Raw genomic sequence first — 23,866 nt, 5'->3', positions numbered from 1 at the left:
CCTGCGTGCCTGCATGCCTGCCTGCGTGTGTGCGCAAATGAAGCTGAAACTTCAGATGCTTGTTTCCACAAATGTGTAGTTAGGAGTTCAGCTCAACATGTATGTTCCATTTTTGGGAACACCTTTGAATCCCCCAAAGTATTTTTTTAGTGTTCCAGTTTGACTCAATCTCAATAAAATTAGATCTTAGTTCTCGCTCTGCTAAACAAAGATCTAAGGACATCCCATTACAGGTCACATCAGACTGACCTTTCAAACATTTGACCGACCAATGACTAACAAGACATCGACAACAGCAAATCAAACAGCAGCTTTCTCAAGCTATACAGACTAAGACCTAACCTTGAAAAATATTTTGATAAAGTTGTTGATTCCAAGTTTGTAAATGGAACAAAAGAACATTCTTGAATGTTTAATAGATGGCCTTGATTGTATGCTATGCAAATTCTCTTCCATTGAAATGTTAATCCCATATTGAAGCGAGAGATAGACGATGATTCCGACTGTCACTTTCCTGAACTGGTAAGCAGTACTCTTGACTGGTCGGATGAAAGGTCATTCTAATGTGACTCATAATACAGTGCCCTCAGATCTTTGTTTTGCGGAAGTAAGGACTAAAATCATATTTAATGAGAGCTTGTATTAAATGAAAATGTCAGGATACTTCACAAGAAAAATATACTCCCAAATATTTATATTTAAATAGTAAATATTTACATCCAAGGCCCTGTCTTTATGTAACAATTTCCCATGTTTTGCCAATGCATCTCCATTTTTAATTACAATTAAGTCAGTTTTCCTGTGTTAACTTGAAGTCATTAGAATATGACATCAGCAAATATTAACAAAAACATTTTAACAGTATCTGGGTGTCACGGCATGCGGCCTTCACACTTTTATTCTCTTTCTTTTGCCAGTTTGTTAATAAGGAAAGTAAAGAGCATATACCCTTGCCTAACACCAAAATTGCATTGAGAATCGTCAGTATGCTTGCCTTTTCTCCTTACACAAATTTTTACTCATTCTCATATACTCCTCTTGATGATTTGGGATGTTGAGAAATACTGAACTGCATTATTATTTTCTCCACTCAGTTGAAGGTATCCAATTGCAATGAACCAAAAGTTGGGTATAAGTAGCCAAACTCCATTTCCGAATTGCACCAGACAGGGGGGATATCTTGCGGAAACTTTGAATTTAAAAAAAATAACATTAAATCAAAAACATATCTATAATCATAATTTTTTTAAAGAAAGCAGAGTCACTTTACGATTCCAACTAAATTATAAGCATGTGTTTATGAATCACTATAATATAATGATGATAACAGGTGGCACCCGTCATGAACACAAGCAAAGACAAGTAATGTGTTCGCCTGAAAAAACAAGGCAAAACAGGAAATTGCATTGGACATCATTTTTGCCACTTTGAAAGCTTTATTTAGGCATTGAATGTTGTAACCCTGATCAAACATCTTTTGAACAAGAGTCATATGATGTTCTTTGAAATCTACCGGCTAGTAGAAAGAGTATGCTCAATGGTACCTCAAAAGGTGTGAAAAGTAGACACCAAGGGCGGGAGTGTCTGAGATATCAAGGGAGAGTTGACTATATTTGAAAATCTTCTCTCTTGTCATACAGTCTTATGGATATTTTGTGGCCTCTGAATCTTTATGCATTGATCTAAATATGAAGGAGATGATTCTTTTTCACTGGTCTCTTTTATAGAAAAATGTTCATGTTCATGTCGGTAAATCATTGAAGGGACTTGGCTATTTAATCATTATAGAAATATATCAAAACATTGATATACCTGACATTAAATTAAACTTCTTGGCCACATTCCCTTGTTTTGATTTTGCAGATCCAAGCAAAAATCAAACTATAGTTATCATTGTTAATAATTCTAAGAATTCTACTTATATTATATCATTGCCATGATCCTGTATTTTGGCTGCCATCACACAATAACTAAATCGTCACTGTCAACTTTCCATAATCAAGCCGGGTAGGATTCTGAGTTGAGGGGTTGGTAGATGTGTAACACCAATACATAGGGAGTTGATGGTGGAGAGGGAAGATAAAGCATCAACCGCTTTTTTCACTGCTTCATTATGCCTTGCTTTTTTCAACGCCTCGGCCATCTTGGTGAGGTTTGCCTGTGACAAAGAAGAGCACTGCCTCCATACATGCCAGTTTCTTGCATCTCCAACAATCTGAATGCAGGCCTCCTGCAACCATGAACTGGCCCCATTTTTTACACACACACACAAGAAGAAGACTGTGATGCCATCCCAGCCTCACACACGTCTACCTCTCCTTCGAACATGAAAATCCTTGCAATTAGAGTTACTTAATTACAAGCAACATTATTTGAAAATACTACCAAGCATATAGAATGATAGCACACCAAAAACTCTCTAGGAAAAAACAGATTGTTTAGATGTTCGCTCAGGAAGGATTCTGGGTAGCAAGGTACTATTACTGACACAACTAACTATGGGTGTTTAACAGTGAACAGACTCCTTTAAAAATCTAGGGATTTAGTTGTGTGATGGCAGCCAAAGTGCAGGTTTATTTGCCGGAATTATCGCATTTCATATCCATACAGAAACAAGAAGAGGAGCACAATTGGTGCCTATGGGGATGACTACTCCTTGCCTTAATATCTTAACACCAAATTTCACATACCGGTAGATGTTATCAATGAGGAAGTCCAGCATTTCACATAGTGTTTTCTCAGTAAAGTTCAGATGACATTTGCTTCTAACTTGCTTCATAACTTTGAGATATAGTACAATTATATTGAATGAATGCTTACATTATCACCCCATACCTGGTGACTTTTCAGTTTTTAATCTATTGATACCCAAGATGATATCCTCTCTCGAAATAGAAGAATCTAATATATCAGACAACATAAGTAAAGGGACACGATTGCTCACAGACCACAAAATGATGGTTTCTTGTCCAAACACCTACTGTAACTTTAGAAAAATTAGATTTAATAACAAAATTACACTTGTAGTTGATATGTGTGTATAAAACATTGGTACAAATTATTATGCACTGGTGTGAAAGGGGCACTGATCTAACGCAATTCCCCGGGACTGGTTGTTGCCTTTGTTATCGTTTTTTCCCAGTGAGTACCCGGATGTATAGCAGAAATCTAGACTAGTTCGCGACCTCTGCTGCGCAATTCGTAAGCGCATAAGTCACTTTTATGAGTAGTAGTAATAAGGGCGTATGGTCACATTGATCAACAAAATGAAATACAGTTTTCAAGATAATAAGGAAATGTAGGTATCTTTGTGGGTAGCATCGGTAATGGTGACGAAGTTTTGATAGATCACTTGCTTGGTAATTTTGCGATTTTCGTTAACACTATTTTGACTTGCAACACAAAGTAAATATTTCACCTGAGCATTGCTTTTTTTATAGTGTGTATACTTTTTTACTGTCAAAATGTGTAACATTTTGAAATTAATTTAAAGTCTAAATATTGAGTTATTTTACAAAGTGACTGAAAAACATTCCCATCTGTATTATTATGATAACGAATTGATCCAAACATTTTGATGTTTAATGTCATCACCCAGAGACTGAAAATGTTACGTTTAAAAGTACATATCTATGTTGTTTTGCTTCTAATCCTACATAATAATCTGTTGTGATGTTTGTAGGCCCTTTTTATCACATTAATCAATCTGGACAGATTTTTTAGTCAAAATGATTGAAATATTTACACATTTTATAAATTGCCTGAGAGAATCACATTTTACAAATTGACGGTAATATATACACACTTACAAAGGAAAAAACCTGTGAAAACAACTTCTATCGCGCATTGAAGAATTTCCCAACCAAGACGTAGAGAAACAAGACCGAATCGGTTCAAATGAAGGAAAACAAAATGCAAATACCATAATTGCAACCTACCAAATTTATGTGTATACATTTTAGGAGCTTCCTTGTTCGAGGAATGTATCCGTGAATATCCACACAAAGGAACAATATCCCACTCGTCTGCAGCTGTACAAAGAAACTTATTTGATGTCACGTGTCTCTGTAACAATCAAATATTTTAAAAGATATATATCGTTTCGGGATATTACAACCCGTGTTCGTTTCTCAACTGATCACTTGGATTGTTTCAGGTGTTTCACATAGGTGTCAAGTCTCAAGGGTCGGGTGAGAAAGCCCACGTGACAACTATTTTCATAACGTCCACGGTTCCTAAAAATCCATTAAGTGATAGATAACAATGATCAATCAATCAACGTATTATCAGTTATCCCTTTGAACAAAGTATGTTGTTTTTACTTCGGCACTTCACGCCATGATATGAGTGTATTCCCTTTGTTTTAGTAAACCTAGACATGTAAACACTTACTTTTGACATATCCACTGTGCAAGATAACAGTGATTAATCAATCAACCAACGTATTTTCTGTTAATCCTTTGATGACTAGGAACGATCTGTTGATTTATAAAAAAAGTAATCAACTGATCATTCACCTCTTGCTGGTCTGCCACGTGCATATTACATAACACACATTTCACCTCACTTCAAACCTGGATTTAGATTGAATAATTACCCCAGACACAATAAATGCCAAATGGGAACCTTTGTCAGGTAATCTAAGTGGTGCTACCACTAATTGTACCTGTAATAAATTCATTAATTGAGCATCAAGTGAATGACGACAAATACACAAGTGTAGGGTTATACGAGAAAGCGTGGATGACAACAAGGGAGTAGTAATCGTATTATCGACGCAATCCGAAATCCGAAAATGCTTTCACTGCATAGATACTTTTTTAGTATTAAACTATAACCATCTGGGGTATTTCCAAATGACGACATCCGATGAGCTCCGCCGTTCTTTTGTCTGTTTGTTTAAGCTGAAGAAATTAATTAACATGCGCCCTCTGTCGAAATCTTTATAGATCACAGTTAACCAATCAGTGTTTATGCAAAAATTCGTAAACAAATATTGCCTCCAGCCTCCAAATTTATTTAGCTGTCCTTGCAGACGGTAGCCCAGTCTCTGGTCATGCTCAGTTGCGTTGCGTATCATCCGGGTACTCACGGGGAAAAACCAATAACAAATGCAACAACCAGTCCCGGGAATTGCGTTAGATCAGTGCCCCTTTAACGCTGCAGCAATAATAATGAATAAATTATGATTATTATGAATGTACTATATGTTTTTTTCAGGTTAATTTATGCTTTTTGTACATTTTGTCAGTGCTGGAACGATTTGCTGCAACTGGACTTTGGAAGTCATAGATCAAATGACCAATGGCAAACTTTCCTTTTGAATGCAGTTGAAACTCTTCTGTCAGAGGTACATGCAAAACTTTATATGTTATCCATCGTTTAGGTTAAAGGTCAATTGTGTTATCACAATGTGAGACAGAACAACAAAGTTGGCGGGGTATATAGAAACAGGCTCTGTCCGTCCGTTCGTCATGTTTCGTTTCCGGAGCATAACTCAGAAACCATTCAATATTTTTTCATGAAACTTTGCGGGTCTGTCAGTACATGCTGAACTGGTTCCTTTAGCTATTTAGAAATTTTAGAACTATTTTTTTTTATGTTTCCATGGCAACAAGATGGACTTAGGTTCCAAACTGTTGAAAAGAACAACCTGAAAAACCAAGCAAATGTCTGTTGTTTGGGGTTATAGCTCTTGAAATAGAAAGTCAGAGTAATTAAGAATATCACAGTCATTGAGGTGAAACTTTCTGTAGGTGATAATAATGTCTCTTAGGCACTATCATTTTCACTTTGGCCATTATTGACTATGTTGTAAAACAAAACTGCTTCATTTCATTATAGAAGCTCCACTGCCTAAAAACTCTGTGAGGACCTGTGTCAGAACAGCAGTCCACAGAGCTCTTGTATGGCTAAAATGGATTGTAATGGTTATCACTCTCCTCAGTTATATCTACAGACTGTGTGATGATATAGCTTGAATACTGCTGACTGCAGTGTAAAAGATCAAACAAAGCTTTACTAAATGTGATGATACCTTCTATTAATGTTTGTTGTGATGAAGATAAAGTTTAAAAACCTATCCTATCTTACACTGTGCATTTCCCCTTCTTTCTCGATTCTTGTGTGAAAACAATCCTAAAACAAGTTTCCAGCTCAATAAAAACACTGCACTCAAACACATCCCAGCCGTCTCCATGACTACCATCGATAACAATAGGCTGTGCACTGGCTGCTTTCTGCTCAATGTGCTCATATGACGTCCCAAGCTTGCTCATTCTCTTTCTAATTGGCCTAGTGTTGAGACATTGTATGATAGAGGAGAATCTTATTTTTTTTGGGGGGGGGGGGGGGGGGGGAATTGTGAAGTGAGCTAATTGCATTATCATTGAGACGGAGAAATGCAAAGTTTGTGAGTTTTGCAGAACCACCTTTTCAACACATGATCCACATCTTAGGTGCTGTGATTTTTTGTGGACTGTCTTAAATGAAGGAGAGTAGCAAATGTGCAAAGATATATTCATGGCGGATTTCAAAACATATCTAAGCAACTGTAACAGATGCTCAAAATCTACATCATGATCCGTCTTTAGCAAAGAGGTCTAAGAAGACTTTTCTTAACTCAGTGCATCCTAAACCCTTCAAGACTACAGCTGTCAAACAACCTCCCACCACAAAGGTGTTTGTTCTAGGAGAAAGCTTCTGATTCTTTACTCACTAAATGTCATATCTAGACCTACATTGAACTGACCCCGTTCGATCCTCAGGAGAATATGATCTCACCCATGGAAGATTGGCAACAAGTTCTACAGAAAGACCTATCCCTTTTGGATGCAGTGCTCCCAACATGAGAGGATCGTACAGATGATTGTCCTAGATATGTTGAAGATTCAGAGATTGTTTCATGAAACTTACTGGAGAGAAACAATCGGTTCATGAAGACAGACATAGCTATAATCGTTGGGATTGGAATAGAGATCACAGTTCCGCTCATCATTCAGTCAGTTCTGAGGATCGGTGGAGATGAAATAAGGATGGTGTTTGGCGTTCCCCTCTACTATCATACAAGGATCGGAGAATTTACAACAGCCGAGATTGTGATCATCGTCCCCCACCTAGATCGACTAATCAAGAGAATAAAAGACATTCGGAGGATTGGGACAGACAGGATCAGGATCGATGTTCATTTTAGTGTAGATCAAGCCGACACTCTTACATGGATTTCAGACAAGTTGGGATTCAGGGACATTCTGATAAAAATCAAAGAACTTGTCTCTTTATGCCAGGTCGTAACTCAGATACGCTCACTTTCCTCCCTAGTCAATCATCTTTAATCTGTCCAAGAACCTAGATACTGCCTTCTCCTGTTTACGAAGAATCAAGGATAGACTTCAATCACCAAAAATCAATTTGCATGATTGCTGAATGCATGGAATGGAATTGATCATCACTGCTCAAGAGTTTGATGGGGATGTCTAAACCATCAACCCAAAAAGATAGTTATATACTTCCCTCATAGACGATCAGGATGGCACATATGGATGTTACAGTTCAACATACCAATTCCTTCAATTCCACAATCTTGTTATCGACAAGCCCTGGCCATGACAGTTGCTTATGCCAGAACACCAGAAGTGACACACATTAGGGGAGCAGTTGCCTTATTTCATGACAAATTTCAAGTTGTGATGGACTTGATTTCCCAGCGTAGAAGAGGATTTCTACAATCCTGTTCTTTTGAGGACCAATTCAAAGTACAATTGTATCAACAACCTTGGTCATCTTCCTATCTATTTGGAAATGGAAATAGACATGAGGTCACCAAAGACAAAGAGATGCAGATATCTGTTGACCTTTTAGAGCTTGTGGAGAACACACAGAGACTCGGACAGAAGTCAGAATATACTCCATGGCAATCAGACTTACATGATGACTATCAACAGAGGAGATCTAATTTCCCTGGCAGAGAAAGACAAGGACAGAACAATAGAAGTCCCAAAGCTCCCATTACCTCGTACCTCTTTATGTTATACCAGTAGTTAGAAGAATTGGAACTTTAGTGGAAATTGGACTATTTCGTGAGACCCTTACATCACGACACTTCTCTCCAGACGTCACTGCCAGTGACGACAACCCTGTTTCAAAGGATTTATGGGTCCTGTCAAGCTCCAGCCCTTGAAGAAGCAATAGGTATGCGTGTAGACAAACTTGCTTGTAGACAAACATAGAAATCCTAGGTCCCAATCCTTCAATTCCAGGATTCTGCCTCCAATCTTCCTTGTTCGAAAGAAGAACAGTCTTAAGATGCGGATGATCTTCATAATGAAGATTTTCAATACGCAGTTTCTAGAGATGCCACCGCAGTTTCTCATCATCTTCATTGGTCTTCTTTGCATGATCATCCATCTGGGAGATTTATTAGTCAGCCTCAATCTACGGTATGTGTATCTTCACGTACCTATCCATCAGGAGTACCACCAATACCTTTCCTTCGTCTTTCAATTCAGTATCAGTGGAAGGTGCTCCTGTTTGTAATTTTTATGACCAATTGGTCATCACTCAGTTTCTGCATCGCCAGGGCACAACGTTCAAAGCCAAATGCATCCATGCTCACACAGACCAGTGTACTCTGGAGAAACATGTACAGTCTCCCAAAAGTTATTACATCACCTAGGATGGTTAAACTTAAAAAAGGCAGAGTTGATCCCCACTCCAGAGGGCAGGATGTTTGTCCCACCAGACAGATGGCATAAATTGAGAAACTAGTACCCCAGGCACTCAAACAATCACTTACCCTACGACAGTGGCAAGAAGTCCTGAGACGCCTAACTTCCGCTCAAGCCAAAGAGGCCAGCTTCAACTGCAAACATAACAATGTTACTACAATTTATTGCCACGACCACAGGTTTGAAGATTTCCACAAAAGTGGAACTTCAGGCCTTGATTAGGTTGTACAGAGAAGCAGATCAGATGATTCAATTCCAACCTCATGATAATTATGTTTTTACGAATGTGATCATTAGATTGGATCACAGTTTAGGACCATCTTCCTCATGTACATCTCATGGATGAGGTCTTGTTTTATAAACTTGGGTAGTTGCACCCTGTTGGATAAAATGAGTTTTACAAATTTGTAAATTTTACAATAGATTGTGTATTTATAAATACACAAGCTCAAGCTAAATGCCCACCCAACCATCCGCCACATCACATCATAAGCCTGTTCCATCTTTGAAGGAAAATGAGTAAGCTTGGGACGTCACGTGATCACATTGAGCAGAAAACAGCCAGTGTACAGCTATTTGTTAGTGATGGTAGTCATGGAGACAGCAGGGATATGTTGGGGTGCTGTGTTTTTTTAGCTGGCAACTTGTTTGAGGATTGTTTCTGGCCAAGAATCGAGAAAGGAGGGGAAATGCATAGTGTGAGATAGGATAAGTATTTAAAAATATACAATTTATGGTGATATTATGCATTCATCTTGAAATTCCTCAGATTACATCACATCTCCCGTTTCTACACATATTCTCTCAACAGATTTCACACCCTGACTACACAATGTCTATATGCCTGCAGTTTTTTTTCTCGACAAAATATATATATTGTAACAAAAGTTACATGAAACATTATTGTCTCTTTTACAGATGACACAAATGGATTGCTTGCAAGTATTCATTACTGAGAATATATCAGACCTTAGCAGTGTTTTGCAAGAACGAATAACAAATGCAGCTTTCACGTCCTTTGAAGATCTTGTGATGGTAAGGGTTACTTTTGTACATGATTTGGAAAAAATTGTTTTGGCTGCCAAATTATCTGCTTTGATGGTAGTAAAACTTAACCCTCATGGTGCCTGGACGTCAGTCAGCCTGCAAACCGCTCAGTGCCGCACTGTGCTGACGTCACGGTTACAAAAACGTATACATTGTATCAAAAGTGTTGCAACGTCTTTATTTCTTCACACAGTGTAACCCAATTGTATAACATGCAACTCGAGTTGTTTGTCTTTCCAACAGGATCTAAAGTCACCAAATCCAAAAGATCTATGCACTGCCCAGCCATCGATAAAAGTGCTGGTATCATAAGTTTCCTACTTTTCCACATTAATCGTAATATGGACGCACCCGAATACAGGAAGCAAAGTCAAGTAAGCGTCCTTGTTTGAAATCTAAATGACCAATAATTCATATCATTGGCAAGTACATGTCCTAACAGTGATAGACATATGATATTTATGTTGAAGTACACATTCACTGCAAATTTTCCGTGAGTTATATTTACCGATAAAAAATCCCGATGAAGTTTGTGATTAATTCATACGCAGACTGTTTCAAAGATTATGTCACAAAACGAATGACAGTTTGGAATGTATATCTTGAAGAAATCCCGGTTACGTCCATGTATGTTTCAATGACCGTGCTCTTTTATTAGTGATAAAAACAACTTCGGGGTAATTGACATTGTACATTTTCAATGGACAAAATGTGAAAGATCGCTAAACAGCCCTAACAATACTCAAATTGACATTGCTCAATATCGGGTATCATTATTATTTCTTAATAATTAACAAGATTATACTAACGTAATACCACCCAAAAGTAAGTACATGTAGATTCAATCAAAATTGTTGAAACGTTTTCATGGGCAGCAAATCTATTCAACAAATCTATTTTCGATCACTCGCAACTCGGGTGCCGTATGTCATTGTTTCACTATGACCACCAGAAAACATACATCCTCGTATCAGCTGGTATATCGCACTTGGCTGCCTAACTTTGACCTTTGCTCAAAATATACTTGTATGGCCAGTCCATGAAATACCACTTTTTCTTTCATTTATTCATTTGATTTATAAATACGACTTTAGAAGTGTATTTACACCTAGCTAGGTATATACATGTACATTTAAGGACATACGTGATAGTTTATCTCCACTAGTTTCCCATTCCATCCCATTCTACTAAAGGAAAAGTTTGAAATAGATAATGATCGTAGGCCAATGGAAGTAATGGAATTATTTGTCATAAAAGGAAAAATATATTCTTGGTATTGAACTTCGAAAATTTAACCAGCAAAATCTTTAATAAAAATGGTTTATTATGTCTTTCCTTTTTTTCTTAATTTTGGCCTAGCTAAACAACAGCTTGGAGGGAAGATATACAAATTAAAATGGTGAAAAAAACCCACAAGAATGTATTGATTTTGCTCTTAGACAAATATTTATTTAAAAAGAAAATCTATTTCATACCTAGGATACAAAACAAAGTAGAATCTAATTACTACTATGTCACTGGTCGAAGTATTTGGTAATTTAGATAATGCAGAGTGAAAAAAGACATAAATATAACTATATAAAACATCAAAACGAAGTCACATTTACACTAAAAACTTTTTGTCTTTCAGAAATTGATTATCTATATATTGTGAGAAGATCTAATTACTTTTATTGTTTATGTTATAAATTGAACCATTCGAGATTCTAATAGATGAAGCTAAAATATTAAAAATCTAGGTGGTTTAATATTGTATCCATTTTGACAGCTTTCTCACTGTACTCAACTAAATGCATATTATTTTTTGGGAATATCAAGCCTTCAAACAGATATGAAAAGCACATGCCAACATACCAAAATTAGAAAACTGCGCCAAATATTCTAACACTGTTAGTCAAATGATAAGCGGTCTCATTCACTCGCCGGTCACTGTAGACATTTTCCAATCGTGATGTACTAGATATGCTTTCTAGTTCAGTCAAAGAGAATATTGTTATTTGGAAAATGAAACCATGTGTATCCATTATACTACCACAACATTAGATCAGCTGTTTTATGTGACGTCATCCACGTCACAACACGCGAGGTCAAATCACACGCACCTGTCCAGACGACAAATTCACAGCGGCGGGAAATCACTGACCGTCTATTAGCCTATTTGAATAAAATTGCAGATTGTAACAAAATAAAATTAATTGTACTTATTGCTGACATTTCAGATGACATATCAAATAAGAGTTGAAGACTTGCAATAGATTATCATACGTTAATCAAGAGTACAGTGTACATAAATAATTTGTAAATCTAATATTAATTTTTGATCTAATATCCATGGCAGAATGTTTGAAAACAAGCTATAATATATTCCATTTTCTGAAGAGATTAGTAATGTGTATTTGATGATATAAATGCATACACAAGTGGTTATCAGTTATCTTCTACAATCACAGCATGTACCATGTACACTAGACTCATGGAAAATACTATTTCAGCAAACCAATCACAGCGCCATTATCACAGTTTCGAAAAACAAATCAAAATCGAACTTAACAGCACAGCGTATCCATAAGCGGTTAATCCAAATACAAAAAGGTATTGATGTCATCATTGTAGAAGTTATGTTGATGTTTTTAGTAGTTGCATTATGTTTGTATCGCGTGTACCATCGACAAAAACGTGGGCCGAGCTACCACATGTGGAACCGACCTTGACACAATTTGTTTACAATATGGCGTTGACTCACGTTAGATGTCGTGGCCACACTTTTGAAATCTCCATTTGCAACAAAATGTGAAACAGTTAGGGCAAGTCACTCACACGGTCAGGTAGTTTGAGCAATAACGCATGACTCTTAGTCATTTCATATGAAAAATGTAGCAGTTATTTGTCTGAATGGGCGAGTATGTAGGACAACCGGTAAACAAGAAATCGCGGCACAGATATGATGCGAACGTGCCCTGTCGATCACTTCGGGCTTGGCCATTAAATGTTTATGTTTTGATCATGAACCTCCTCCCATAAATATACACTATACCAACTTAATATTAACAATTATAGCTATCTTTCCATATCTTTGATTTGAATATTTTCTGTTAATCAGCATCATAAGCAAAAAGACAATCTGCACTGTCGGTTGGTATGTAGCGCCGTGCTAAATCGCCATGACACAGTCGATAAACAAATGCAATACTTGAACAAAAAACTTCCGTGGCCGACTAAACATTAGTACTCTTACGCCAATAACTGTACAGTGGGGACTAGTAAATCTTTCTGACCAGTCCGATCAGATTTCTTTTTCAAATTGGCTGTCTGATATAAAAATAGTTACGTGTATGTGACATGGGTGCATAATAAAAAATTGCCTTCATTCGCATGAAGTTCAACATGCAGAAAAGATCGAGAAGCGCGATAACCACATTACTAATCTCGCCATATTTCGCAATCCGTAGCACTACATAAAATATGAGTTACACGATATTAACGTTGAGATGATTAGGGTGATGATGGTTATAAATTCATTCAATGAACGTCATAAATGGAATGGAAATATACACTGTCGGTTTCTCATGTGTACCGACCATTCCACCTTTACCGATAGTCGATGAAAAATATACAAAACGTGTAAATAAACTTGTTCATAAAGGAGTGAACAGAATTGTATTTACGTGAATAAGTCTTTCTGACCACTCAGGTCATATTTTTTCTTATGAACAAGGATTTTGTCTGAAAATATTTGCATGAATGTGACATGGGTGCATATTCAAAATTCGCCGTCATTCGCTTGGTGTTCAAACATGGCAGAAAAAGGCAGAGAAGAGCGGTAGCCACTTTACCAATCTCACCATATTTCGCAATCTGTAGCATTGTATAAAGTATGAGTTACACGATGTTGAAGCTAAGATGATTGGGGTGATGATGGTCATAGTTTTGACTTTGCGCACTCAGTGTTAAATATCAAAATTCTCAGATTAAAAAGGGCATTTTCTCGGGACCATATATGGTCCCCTGGCACTATGCGGGTGTGAAAAGTGAGGGACCATATATGGTCCCGTGGCACCAAGAGGGTTAATCGATTTCTAGATAGTTATCTAACTATGTGGTGAATGTTTTGCCTAAATGTCCTGATCTGTAAACTTTTTCCTCCGTGAAACTGCTGGATAGATATAGCTAAATTTGGCAATACATGTTCACCCCATATTTCTCTGATCTTAGTTGTTTTATGAAAGAGATTATGATATGTTGTTTGATTAGGGGTGAGTTGTACACCCTTGTCAACTCAACAGGGGCCCTTGATTTTGTCATACATGCCGGTGTTAACCTCAGTTCAGTCAGAGAGCTGTTTTCTATCAATTTTGAAGAATTTGTTTTAGTTCTATTACAATGTCATATTAAAACTTGTTGGTACGATAAATTTTATTTTGTAGACTGAAATAAGGTCTAAATGTGATTATCCGTGGCATCCAGTGGAAGTCACAAGCCTTTCAAAGTCACGTGAGAAAAAACGAGATCTCGTCCTTGATTATCTGGCTTCCGAAGATGCAAGACGTTGAAATTTTCGTGCTCGTCTTGTGTTTTTCATCATGAGCAATCTTCGATGGTGTTTTGTCAGTCTTGCTCTTTTTGTGACTTCTCTTCTTGGCTTAACTCTTTTCTTCGGTTTATTTAACTGTCATGAGATCGGATCATTCATCTGTTTCCCATGGCGATGATGGAATTCCTGTCAGCCAAAAGCATGGACGCCATGTGCCTGTCAGTCATAAGGCAACCACGGCCACTGGAACCAGCCATGAGGCAAACAATAACCAGAGCCATGAGGCAGTTGGTGACAATGACAGACCTAATGATGTTGATTTGGAGAATCGAAGCAGGAAACGAAATAGGAAGGACTGGAAAGGCTTCACAATTCCAAAACGTGACCAAGCCAAATCGCGCCATCGTCATCGCAAAAGAAGTGACAGTAGCACTAGTAGTTCTCCTTCCGATAGCTCATCATCCAGCTCAAGTAGTGACAGTAGTTCGTCAGAATCAGAAGGTTGTGTTACCAACAATCGTACTATTAGTACTGACAATCACCTGTATAAGCCCACAGATGATAGGGCTGAACAAGAACTGTCTAACGAACTGCTAGATTATGCGCATGAGCATTTCAACCACTACATTAAAGATGAAGTTATCACCAAGAACATATTAGAGGGCTGTCCGACCCCAAAAGGATTTGTGCCACTGGAGCTTGATGAACAATGGTCAGATATGTTGGAGGAAAAAAGATTTACTGCGGCTAAATCTGTTGAAGCAGGGTTGGGAAAAATCCAATCAAGACTACTCAATGTGATGGGACCACTCGGTCAAGTGTGGCAGACAGTGGATAAAATCAGAGATAAAGGTGGTGAAGAGATTGATGTGAACGACTTTTTGAATTTAGTTGAAAAGACTGTTTGTTTGTTGGGGCAAGCTAACGTTGCCACTACTTTTTATAGAAGACTGAACATTCTAACTAAGCTGATGAAAAGTCAGAAGAAAGCCCAGAAATTTCTCTCAAAGAATGAGAAAAAGTTCAGTGACAAGAAGGCCTTGTTTGGCAAAGATTTTTACAAGAAATTGTTAAAGCTGTCCAAGGACAGAAAGAAGAGATTAGACATTGAGAGACAGTTTTCAGACTACAAAAACAAGAGCCACTTTGGCTTCAAGAACTCTATTAGAGGGTTTAACAGAGGAAACAGCCAACCCTTTCACAGAGGGCCCTCATAAAATTACCAGGGTTACAGAGGTGGGGGCCGTTACAGTACCAACTCATTCCAGAAGGTGCGATTCACCAACTTGACTATCCTCCTTTTGCATTGTCCCTTACATACAAGCCTCCAAAATCACTTCATACTGTTTAAAGGGGCATTCACACGGTACAACTAGTTGTATACAATTTGTTGTATGCAACTAGTTGCACTAACTAAAGTTGTTCAGCATTCAACTCAGCATTCACTCGGCGGCAAGTTGCATACAACTCGGGCCTCGCAAGATCTCTGACAAAAAACTTGTGATTCACTAAGTTATGGCTGGAATCCTGGTTGCAGAGTTAATGTTCAGATGCATAGTTATGAAAAATCAAGGCTATGCGAGAAATGCGGTCGCGTGGTACTGGACCAACCTCTGACTTTGCAATTTAACCAAGTTGTATATTACTGAATTTTTAACCCCATGGTGAAAAAATTAAAGACTGGTTTGAAAAGCAAAAAGTGTTAAATGTTTCTGTTTTGCTAATGAAAAAGTCTCTAAAATATGTAGCCACATTTGATCGTACATAGATAAAGTACAGTGCAACGAAATGTTTTCTTTGACAACTTTATGTAAACTGTGAGCAAACAAAATACTGTCTTACATCTGAACAACATTATGACAGATATATTAGAATTGTACGATTATGTATACAAAAACGTACTTGTTTTATATGGCGAAGATAAAGTTTCCGCTATGACGTCAAAACACAAGAGAGAGGTCCACATGTACAAAGACAAAAAGGGGCATAACTCTGCAATGCTTAACTGTAAGCCATTGTAACTCAGTATCCGTCATGTCCGCAGTGAGCATTTGCTATGGCTCAGGACAATACATTATACTATATTTTTGTTTATGTGTATCTACAAAGTTCCCACACAGCTATCGATTTTGATAACCACATCGGTTTGTTTTCTGGGACATTGAATGAATGTCATCCAAAACGTCCTGAAGACATATTTCAGATTTTGTTATAATATAGAAGAATGACCTATAAAAATCCTTAAAAGTCCCCTATGGCCAGTTGAAACCATATTCTTTTAGGTTTTATTCCAATTTCAACATTGAAATCGGTAACACAAAAAAAGTAACAGTATATTACCACTAATATTTGTTCATAGTATAGAAAATTTTGATTAAAAGAACAGAATGTTTGGCTTTATTACTACAACAGCTCCACAATCCCTCACCCCACCCCACCCCACCCCACCCCACCCCACCCACCAACGCACACCCAAACCCCAACAGATCACGACCAGCCTCCACCCATGAATCTTAAATGGTCGACCCCTATTTTGAAACATGCACCTGATGCAATCTTTAGCTGTCAATGTTCCGCCAATTAAACGATAAAATCCAAATGTAAAACAAATGGTTGTCCACACATGTGTATACATTAATAAAGATATTACGTGACAAATGTCCTTCAGGTTTACATCTACTATTACTTTAAGAAATAAAGTGCCTTTTTTTATTTAACCTATCTATACTAGCCACATAAAGAAACTGTGCACGGAGAAAATATATTCGGGATTGAAATACAACACAGCAAGAACAAAATGATGCAGACGCTGTAGCAGCTGAATGATCGGACCATAAGAAAATGTCAACGGGACCTGAACAACATCTGTTACGATGAAGTCAGAAGATCAAAATGGAATAGGGGGTCAAATGACAAAGTCACAAAGTCAATAACGGGTATGACCACCCTGTGCGTGAATCACAGCAGTGCATCGGGACGCATTGAGTCCCCCAAATGGGCATGGAAGGCCTGGGGAATGGCCTGCCATATCCTCTTCAAATCCTGTGCCAAGTCAAGGACGTTATCTGGAGGATGTTGAAGACGACGCAGACGGCGCTCCATTTCATCCCACACATGCTTACGATGGCAGTAACATGACATTGTTATGGCGAAGGAAATCCATTGCGACCCTAGCCGTGTGAGGACGAGCGTTGTCCTGTGGAAATGTCAATCCCGGGCCATGACGTTGCAGGAAAGGAATGAGCACAGGCCTCAGAATCTGATCTCTGTAGCCAACACCGGTGAGATTGCCCTGAACAACCACCAAAGGGGTTTGGTGCCGTGCTGTTATCCCACCCCAAATCATCACAGAGCCACCTCCAAAACGATTCCTCTCCACAATACAGTTGCATGCATAACGTTTTCCCAAACGCCGGTAGACACGTTGGCGCCTGTCACTGTGGGAAATGTTGAACCTCAATTCATCTGTAAAGACAACATTTCTCCACCATATTCGAGGTTGGCGAACATGATTTCGACACCATCTTAAACCGTTGATGCGATGAAGGTGTGTCAGGATGGGACGTATGGCAGGGCGTCGTGGTCGAATCCCGTACTGACGTAAACGATTCATGACAGTGTTGGGATGGATACGGCGCAGTCCAGGAATTGTCTGGGACATCGTTACTGCCGTTTGGAACCTGTGCTTGTGATATGCTTGTGTCTGCGCCTGAGAAGTTTTGAATTTTTGAATGACCACAGATCATGCTTTCCAAAGCTGTGTACAGCTGCACAGGATGCATTTGCAGTAACACATTGCACGTCCATAGGCCCCCATCAATGATGTCATATCGCATGGCACGTGCATGAGCGTTTGAATGTCTCCAATAATTGCTGTGTTCAAACCTATATTTCATATATGGACGGTGTGCCTTTATATCTATATTTTCTCCGTGCACAGTTTCTTTATGTGGCTAGTATATATAAATTTGCCACAATGAATATTTCACAATTCTCCATAGGAAATATGTATATGCTACAGTGTGTTACATTCACAAAGCATCTTATAGGAAGAATAACACGATGAATGTAAATTTCAGTTTTCAAAGAAACAGCTAATTATAAAGAGTTTCATAAATTTTATGGCATTTTAGATAATATTAGTAACAGCAATACACACATGTACACATTTTGCAGCAGTGCATTATTTTATGGGGGGGAGGGGGAGATATTGAAGAGATATTCAAATTATAATTCAAGATTGAAACAGTAAACTACTTCATGAAATAAATGTGATGTGTACTAATTTACCCGCAATTCAAAGTAAATAACAAATATGTACAACGATGTTGATGTTGTCGTATACTAATATGACATCACTACCGGTAACCTCTTGTCATAACATTGTGAGTTCACTGATAGGAATGTTTAGAGTAGGTTTTATTGTGATGCTCGGATATATGTATACATAACGGAGTCATGTAAGTTAAGTAATCAGAATCAATCTGAAATCAACAAGTTCTATTTGTTTTATGTTTTCATTCTAGCCTTGATACTACGTGGATACTTGATACTTTCATTGGCAGACGAGTACTGTTGTCAGTGTGCGTGATTTTGCATCAAACATGGTGTCATGTGTAACAATTTCTGTTGACTTTTCCAAATAAGTATCCAAGTATTAATTCCTCACCTCTTGCAATGATTATCGACCCAAGCATATTCGTAATAATCAGAGCTAATGTATGCAACAATTTGATGACTGAATCTCTCAGAATAGTAGAAAATGTTTATATCTCAAACTAGAAGTTTGCTTTGTTGACATTTTCTAACGAGAAGGCCCACTGGTAGGTTTCAGAGCACCAGGTTTGTTTTCACACTTGAATATTTCGGTTGATTTCATTTGGACTGTTTGTATAAGTGACTTAGACAGTGTGTCTGTTGATTGTTAATGGTATGATGAATTCAGAGATGTATGTATTGTAGCTGAGTGTGAAATACATGTGATGTGACTGGCATCTCGACTGACGCGAAAAAGAGCTGTGATTTTCAGTCTAGAGTTTTTATGTTTCGAAAACGAATATAGGATTATTGGAGTCTTTTTGGAATGATCATTTGTGTTTGGAAAAAGAGCAGACACCCAATGGTTTTGTAATTGTACTTCTCATGTAGTTATATGTTATTTGAATAAATAATCCCACTGAGAAATGGGAACGGGTAAAATGTGAAAATGGCAATATTTTCGTTGTACACTATATTCAGATGTTGTTTTTTGTACATATGCTTTGCCTAAAATAGTTGTTAATGGCATCACATAATACTTTCCCACAGAATCCAAAACTGTGATGTGTATTTGTGTGTATGATGTATTTGAAGTTTTAGAAACATATTATGAACCTAATCTCATCTTTGTCTACACTAGATCTACAGTGTACAGTCACATAACCTGTCGTTTCAAATAACACTTTGAATAGTTTAACCTGGACAATTAGACTAGTGCAAATGTTAAAATATATAATTTTTTACAGTGTTATTCTACATACCTACTTTTCATAGGTTCTTTATTGAGGGGTGACACTCAGGCTACCAAAAAGCAGTTAAGTTACCGATGTGAATCGAAGTCGCCATTTTTGTTTACAAATTGACGTGTAAATACACGTATTATTTGGCTGCGTACGTACAACTTGTCGCATGAAAATAGAGCATGTCCTATTCTGTACAATTCACGTCCAACAAGTTGCATACGTCAAAAGTTGGTCCGACTTGCGTGTTCACACGATGCAATTGGTTGCATACAACAAATTGTATGCAACTAGTTGTACATGTGAATGCTCCTTAACATTGGCAGTTGCAACAACAGCAGCACCAGTAGTCAAGACTGCCTAAAGGTTTTTTAAATTTGACCACTGACCACCACAGCTTGTGACTACCACTCAAATATTATTGAAATTAGAGATTATTCTTCCAAATAGACCTGGGGCATTCTTTTGTCAATTGTCATGAAAAGGTCCAAGTGCAAGCTTCCTAAGTTTAATAAATGTAAACACGGCTGGTGAACTTAGAAACTGATCAATTGAACAACTGAAATATTTCTTTTCTGATAATGTTTTGAACAAAATAATTGTCATACATTCCCGCATTCGTCCCATACCTATTCAAAGATGTCTTCACTGTACTCCAAGTCGACTCTGTTTTATTTGTACAATCCACAGTTTATGAATTTACAAGTTATGAGCGAAGTTGCTTTCGTAGTAACGAGTCAGTATAAGGAAAGTCACATGATCAGACATGTGACGTCTTACGTCATTTATGTCCCGCCCACAAACAACAAGAAGTTGACGGTACGATAATTCGGCTTCACTTTCTATCGTAAAACTTTCGGCCCCCACAGGGGCGGAGTTTTCGACCATACTTTTCACATCCAGCTCATTTTTGGGGTCCTTTTTGCTAAAAAATGCCTCGCGTTTGCGTGCACGCTTATATATAAGCAAAGCTGCCAAAGGCAGCAGTTTCCTTACGGAAACTCCCGAAGTGGGGACCCAAATACTGCAGTTGACCTTCGAATGTTAATACTACATGTATGTCTTTCCCAGGTCATCTTTGGGGTTATTAGAAATATGAATGTATCGTTCATTGCCAGTTACTGTTTTACTTCTACTTGTACAATCCTGATACAATCTTTTTATCTTAAGAAATTCTCTTAATTAAGGTCAAGGTCTGGAAGTATTTTATGTTATCGCAGTTTGTAAGATTTTGGAAGCTTTGAGGAAGTGGTAGTGAAGGGGTTGCTTCTGTTTATGCAAGGAAACTTTCTTCCTGGCTTGACCTTGAGTCCATACTACCCAGATCATCAACATTCACAGATTGTTTGGTTTTTGGGCCCCCCTCTGTGGTGTAGTGAAGTGAAGTGGTGTAGTGGAGTGGTGGAGTGGAGTGGTGTAGTAGTGTTTACACTTGCGCATGTTTGTTTGTTTAAATCTCTGCTAAAGTTAGTTTCTAAACTTCAAAAGACAAATCTGGACATTAATTGTTATCTTTGGGTAACATATTTTCGGAGCATGGACTTAACCCCAAAGTCAACACCATGACAGTCAGGGACCCACATTCGCAGTGTATTCTCTGTAGAGCAGACCTCTGCACTATTACATCTAGATGCACAGAATGTGCCTATGAGCTAGTGGCCTAGTTGTAAATATGGGACTGCTTCAAATGCGCCAGATGCATAGCTGGAGCTTTGCAAGTGCCAAACGTAGGGCTGAAGTAGAAGGTCTGCTCGAAGTGGTAGACAATGGAATTGTCTGTTGGCTAGTGAGTGAGTGAGTATGGTTTTACACCACTTTTAGCAATATTCCAGCAATATCACGGCGAGGGACACCAGAAATGGGCTTCACACATTGTACCCATGTCGGGAATCGAACCCAGGTCCTCGGCGTGACGAGCGAACGCTTTAACCAGTAGGCTAACCGACCGCCCGTCTGTTGGCTAGCCTTAGCAAGCTGGGGAACCAGTTGCATGTTGGCCAAAAGATGTGACCAAAGTCAGATGGGTGACTGGTGGCTTCTACTTTCTGTAGGACTGGGTGAAGAACGCCTGTTGGAGGAAACGCGTACACATCATGACCCTAAGCCTGTGGTTTGGGGATGGGCGACATGAATCAGGATAGCTGAGTGTTGAAACTGGTGGCAAACAGATCTATCACTGGGGGCCGATAGAATTGGTACATTCAGTTGGAAGATTGTTGGGTGCACTAACCACTCTGTTGGTGACAATCAGTTGGGTCAAAACAGAGAGTCTGTTATGACATTTGAGACCCCTCAGATGTGACAAGCGACGTGGATGTTGAGGGAGTTGAGGAACTGGAAGAACTCGAGAGAGCGAGAGAAGCGACATCGACTTCATTGATCCCATTTGGTTTATGTACCACGCTACCGCAATTTTGTCAGATTGAATCATGAGGTGAGAGGAGTGTAGGAGCCCTGCCCAATTTGTTACTGCTAGAATGACTGCCTTTAACTCGAGGTTGTTGATGTGTCGTCGGTGGAACAATGTTCTGCTACCTGAAGATTGTGAAAATGCACTCTTGTAGATCAAGAATGACCATGAAATCGCTGGTATGAATACCGTATATCGCTGTGTATAAGGCGAGTTTTTCGTACCTAGAATAAAGGGGCTTTCAAGGAGGAACATCTTATACACAGGGTTGTAGAGTTTTGATGTTTTTCCCCAAACACAAAGACATTACTGTGAGCAGAAATACCATGTCAACAAATACAGAAACTAATCATGTACCGGAAATTACACTGTCTTGTTATAAAAAGAGTTCATCATATATCTGGACTGATGTTTGCAATGTATTTTATTAATTTTATTCAATATTTCATTTTATATTGTTTATATTCATTTCGGCAAAATCGTATGTAAAGTGATCGGAAGATCTCACAACTCACCGTTATTTACAGCAACGACAGTCATATTACCATTATTGATGCCTTGAAACAAACTTTAGTGGATAGAGAATGGATATATATATCATAAATGCCACACTTTGACTCGGTGACAGTCATGTTTGTTGTTGTTTGACTATGTTATGTCAACATAAAGATTTCGCTATCGAGAGCGTGGGTCCATTGACGGTGATTGGTCAAATTGTTCCATGCGAAAAAATATCCGGCAATAGTGATCAACTGTACAAAGTGCTTCCCTTATTAATTTATTTGAAATATATATATAGTAAAGCTGCAATTAAAACAAAATGATAATTCTTACGAAACTTCTACCTCTATTACATATCTGCCATAAATCCTGTATTTTGGCAATCACAATAGGTAAAATTTTCAGATTTTCAACTGATTTCCTCTTCACTGTCAATTTCACACAACTAGTTGTTGCCAAGTAGTCTAGTAACTATCCAAGCCATGATGTCATAATGGCGGCAACCTCACTTTTTTCCTGTGTGTGCTCCTACTATAGTAGTAGTGACAATCTAGCACCTGGTAGTAGGTCATATTAACGTAAGATTATTCTAATAAGATTGCTATATAATGACAGACATAAAAATAAATATATATTTAAAATAAATATATATTTAAAATAATATTGCGGCTGGAAGAGACTACACGCAGGTATAGCTGGAGTTGGGTTTGTGAGGTCGCCATGCAGTCTCCCACCACACCCGGGTGTAAGAAGTGTGGTCGATTTATGATCACAGGAGATCCTCACATAAACTGCACGAAGTGCAGAGGGAAGACCTGCACCTTGGAGAAGAGATGTGAACAATGCATTAAAACATCTGAAGAGATCTTCTCCAAGATATTAGAGGCTGTGACTAAGACGAGAGAGGCGGCGAAGAAGAAAGTGGACAAGATTACCACTGAGAAATCACTGTCTACCCCAGCGCCTCCCTCTCCATTGACCCAATCATCTCCTGCACTCACCATGAGTTGAATGGATGCTAAGATTGAGACGGTAGCTCGGACAAAGACTACAAGATCCTTATCCACAGCCAGCCCACGGACCATGGCCAGGCCATGGACCAGTCACCAAGCAAGCTAGCACAGAGAACAGTAACGGTATCCATGGACCGGAC

The 23,866-nt window shown here is 38.3% G+C and overlaps 1 protein-coding gene and 1 pseudogene across 1 annotated transcript in view; both read left to right on the top strand.

The window, feature by feature from the left end:
• Positions 1 to 23,866, top strand: part of LOC139473602 (E3 ubiquitin-protein ligase rnf213-alpha-like) — a 351,622-nt gene that overhangs the window by 106,512 nt on the left and 221,244 nt on the right. The window contains exons 12-13 of the mRNA XM_071256275.1: positions 5,252 to 5,350; positions 9,645 to 9,761. Of these exons, the coding sequence (XP_071112376.1) occupies positions 5,252 to 5,350; positions 9,645 to 9,761 (216 nt within the window). The remainder of the gene's footprint in view (positions 1 to 5,251; positions 5,351 to 9,644; positions 9,762 to 23,866) is intronic.
• Positions 14,445 to 15,680, top strand: LOC139474025 (uncharacterized; annotated as a pseudogene).

Source organism: Haliotis cracherodii, unplaced genomic scaffold (genome assembly GCF_022045235.1).
Source record: "Haliotis cracherodii isolate W230 unplaced genomic scaffold, xgHalCrac1.p SCAF_3, whole genome shotgun sequence".
NCBI classification, from domain to species: domain Eukaryota; kingdom Metazoa; phylum Mollusca; class Gastropoda; order Lepetellida; family Haliotidae; genus Haliotis; species Haliotis cracherodii.
The sequence above is the reverse complement of the archived record's forward strand: the minus strand, read 5'-3'. Positions and strand labels throughout refer to the sequence as shown.